A 3471-nucleotide genomic window follows, 5' to 3' on the forward strand; every position below is an offset into this window, starting at 1 on the left:
CATTTTACACTATGAATCTCTACAGCTGAGGTTTTACTTTAAATATCCTGTTTTACACTATGAATCTAAACAGCTTAGGTTTTACTTTACATATCCCATTTTACACTATGAATCTCTAAAGCTTAGGTTTTACTTTACAAAAAACAGTATTTTTTTTCAATCTGATTTTTTTCCTTCAGGTCACAAGTGCTGTTATATTACGCATTTGGTAATTTACCAAGAAATAGTACTAAACCAAAAACAGTACACCACCTGATACAAAATGGGGTCTATTTAACATTGTATTTGACTAAGATTCACCCAACTTTCCCCAACAATTTCCCCATAATTTGACCCAAATTTGATTTTCAGCATTCATTCTATCACTGTGGCTTTCACCCATTTTCCAGCAAGATTTACTAGTCAAAAATGTGTATAAAACTAAATTTGCCGAGATCTGTTATCCAATGGCAGATCTGCTCTTCTGCACTATTCAACCAATTTGGACTCTTTGCCCAGCTTAAATTTCAAACTATTTGGCTGCTGGTGAACTGATTTATGGCTTGTTGCAATCAGGTGACCTTCCTCTTCCTTTAAGGAAGGAACCCTGGACATTTTTAAACGTAACCGTTGCAGTGGGGGCTACCCGCCCTCCCCCCCCCCACACTGCAAGAGTGAAGTGCTCACTTTTCTTTAGGGTCTAAAAATAAAGAAGATTTACTCACCCAATCCTTGATCCTGCAGCTGTGACGGCTCACTTCTCTCCCCCTCCGCTCTGGCGGGAGTATGTCCCTTGGCATCCTCACATCTAAATACACTGTATTAGACATGATGACACACAGATCCTTTGGCCGATGGAGACCGGGAAGGAAGAGGCTACAGGGCCGGACTAGCAGCCAGATGGGATTGAGGGTCGGGGGGGGAGTATCTTTTTATTTTAAACCCTAGAGAAAAACGAGTAGTTAATCCTTGCAGTGTGGGAGTAGCCCCGCTGCAGGGGTTAATTTTTCATCTGCCCAGAGTTCTTTAAATCTAGGTGTATGTAAAAGTTCATTTGTGGGTGAACACTGGTTGTATTTTGCACTTTGACCACTTTAGGATTTTGAACATAAGAGATACATCTGAGAACAAAAAATAAAACTTCAGCAACATTTTTAGGATTTCTCTCCATTTCAGCACCATTCCAGACCAAGTACCGATACTTTACCTCAAGTGCTCGCCAATACCAATTACCGATACCTTTTTTTGTGTGTGTCACGTGACTGTTTTTCTAAAACAATACAGACTAATGATTTTAGGACAGTGGTGGAGCGCCAGAGCCCAGCTGAAAACGTTGCACCCCTGGTAGTTCTGCCACGAACCCCAAGATGTAGAGGGACTAGAAATCCCAGCAATCTATTATATAGCAATGCAGAATACCATCAGCAATAGATGATTACAAATCCCAGCAATGCATTATACAGCACAGCTGGAGTTGCCTACTCAGTATTAGTACAGTGTTCCTGACAAATTGTTCAGTGAGTGTACAAGAAACATCAATGATCTTGCTGTGCCTCAAAGGAGAATTTACACTTTACGTCTTCCTTAACATACAGCGTTCTAATGATAAAAGACGTCATTATGTACAAGTTGGGTTTAGACATCAGCTGAATTGTGCCTTGTTTCTTACCTTCCGTGTACTGAGTCCCTGTTATGTAACCTTGTCCAGCAGGGTCCAGGATTCCAAAAACTGCTTCCACATTAGATTCATCAAAAAGACAGGGATAGTCCAAATCTGCAAGCCTAGCAAGCTTCAACTTTTCCAGCTGAGATATGAGAAACTCTCGAGGTCTTTCTGCAAACAGATTCCTAAAGTCAGGCAAATATTTATTTCTCCCTCTGTATACTAAATGATGTAGACAATCATCTGTTTTCCCCAAATTGTATTCCTTTTCATATATCTATGGTAATGCGATTCACCCAACCAAGGAGTATAATGTACATTTTTCAGCACCAGGAGTAGAACTTTAGGGTCACCATACACATTACAATCTTTGTACAATCAATTTCAAATGTACCAAAACTATGTAATATTGGGATCTACCTTAACTATCCAATCAAGCAAGCCTTTGCACTACATAGCTAATGGTAGATCTGAGTCCCCGTTCTCACCTGAGGGTACTGGGAATGCACATCACATTCATGGGCGTTTGTTTCCAGCACGTTGCCCATTGATTTCAATGGGCTCCTACGTGTGTGGCAAATGTGGGAAAGTAGCTCACGTAGAAAAAATCTGCTACAGGTGTCCCGCGTTTTGCCTGGTCACATTTGGGGTGCCATGAACTAGTAATGGCACCACAAGCATGTTGTTGACACAATCTATGGAGGCGCCTCAGAGCACACTTTTTTCCTCGAGTTTGGTATGCATTCACAGAACACCTACGTGGGAATGGGGACGAAGAAGATTGTACAATAAGATTGTAATGTATGGAAGGGGATTGGCGCGATGCTGTTCACATTAATGGCCTTATATGTCTACATGCAGCTGATTGGATGTGCACTGAAACCTAACTTCCAGATTCAGATAAGCTTGGGTTTGACCAAACCTGAGCTCATTTGTGTGATCCTAGAAGCTGAAAAATAATGGGGAAAAATGTATCAAAACTGGAGCAGTTGCCCATGACAACCAATCACCTTTACTCTTTAGTTTGTTCAGTTAGGATTTGAAAATGAAAGAGAGAAGCTGATTGGTTGCACTGCACAGCTGCTCCAGTGTTGATAAATTGCCCTCATTGGATCTACTTGCAGCTAATACAACTGCAAGAGGAGGAACTCAAACAAAGAGAACTGGTAATGCTACGGTAGTACAATTCTGCATCATATCTGCCATTTTTATCAGAGTGGAGCTCAGTTGTAACTCTGACCGGAATATTCCATTGCAGTGTAGAGACTGGGAGAAGTGACACGTTACCTGGCCGGTGATAAAGCAGGAGGCCGGTCAAGTTGTTGACTAGATCTATGATCTTATTTTCTCGGAGATAATCTTCAGCTTCCACCAACCTGCCAGCCGCCATGACTGCGCTCAGCGTTGCCGGTTACTAGGAGACGGAGTTACGTAAACATAGCGCGCAGGACACGCAGGAAGTGGAGTTCGGTCCTAGCGCCTGTTTTAAAACATCTGCGCTAATCTATTTCCGTTTGTTTAGCTGCGCCATTTTCTTGGAGCCCAGACCTTCGTTTTTACTTCGTGCTGCAGGCGGGTTTACTAGGGCTGGGAAATGCTGCTGCTCGTTACTCCCGAGACACAGCCTGCAAACCGCTTTAATTCGAGCAGAAAGGTTTTTTTTTTTTTTCTAATGCTAGATTGCAGAGCTCTATACATAGCATTAAACAATGTGTCAGTCAATTAAGATATATGACTACAATAATTGCTTGGCTCCCAACTGTGCCTTATTTACAGGGAGTGGGAAATAAAGTAAATCTCCAAAGTGTTTATTAATTTGCCTTGAAGAG

The 3471-nt window shown here is 41.8% G+C and overlaps 1 protein-coding gene across 1 annotated transcript; it reads right to left on the reverse strand.

Annotated features, from left to right (window-relative positions):
* Positions 1 to 1514: 1514 nt before the first annotated feature.
* LOC108797059 (EF-hand calcium-binding domain-containing protein 10-like) lies at positions 1515 to 3051 on the reverse strand. The gene is made up of 2 exons (XM_018568625.1): positions 2930 to 3051; positions 1515 to 1813 (listed from the first exon to the last, which is right to left on the reverse strand). Exons 1-2 carry the CDS (start codon positions 3030 to 3032, stop codon positions 1515 to 1517), a joined length of 402 nt encoding a protein of 133 aa, XP_018424127.1. The 5' UTR covers positions 3033 to 3051.
* Between the last annotated feature and the right edge of the window lie 420 nt (positions 3052 to 3471).

Source organism: Nanorana parkeri, unplaced genomic scaffold, assembly GCF_000935625.1.
Source record: "Nanorana parkeri isolate BGI_ZX_2015 unplaced genomic scaffold, ASM93562v1 scaffold1221, whole genome shotgun sequence".
In the NCBI taxonomy this organism is placed as follows: Eukaryota; Metazoa; Chordata; class Amphibia; order Anura; family Dicroglossidae; genus Nanorana; species Nanorana parkeri.

What these genes read in the sequence shown, in the direction of transcription:
- LOC108797059 (XM_018568625.1), bottom strand. Translation starts at nt 3,032, where the DNA reads ATGGCGGCTGGCAGGTTGGTGGAAGCTGAAGATTATCTCCGAGAAAAT. An exon ending in CCTGCTTTATCACCGGCCAG is followed by an intron (nt 1,814 to 2,929) that starts GTAACGTGTCAC and finishes ATCTGTTTGCAG; the next exon opens with AAAGACCTCGAGAGTTTCTC.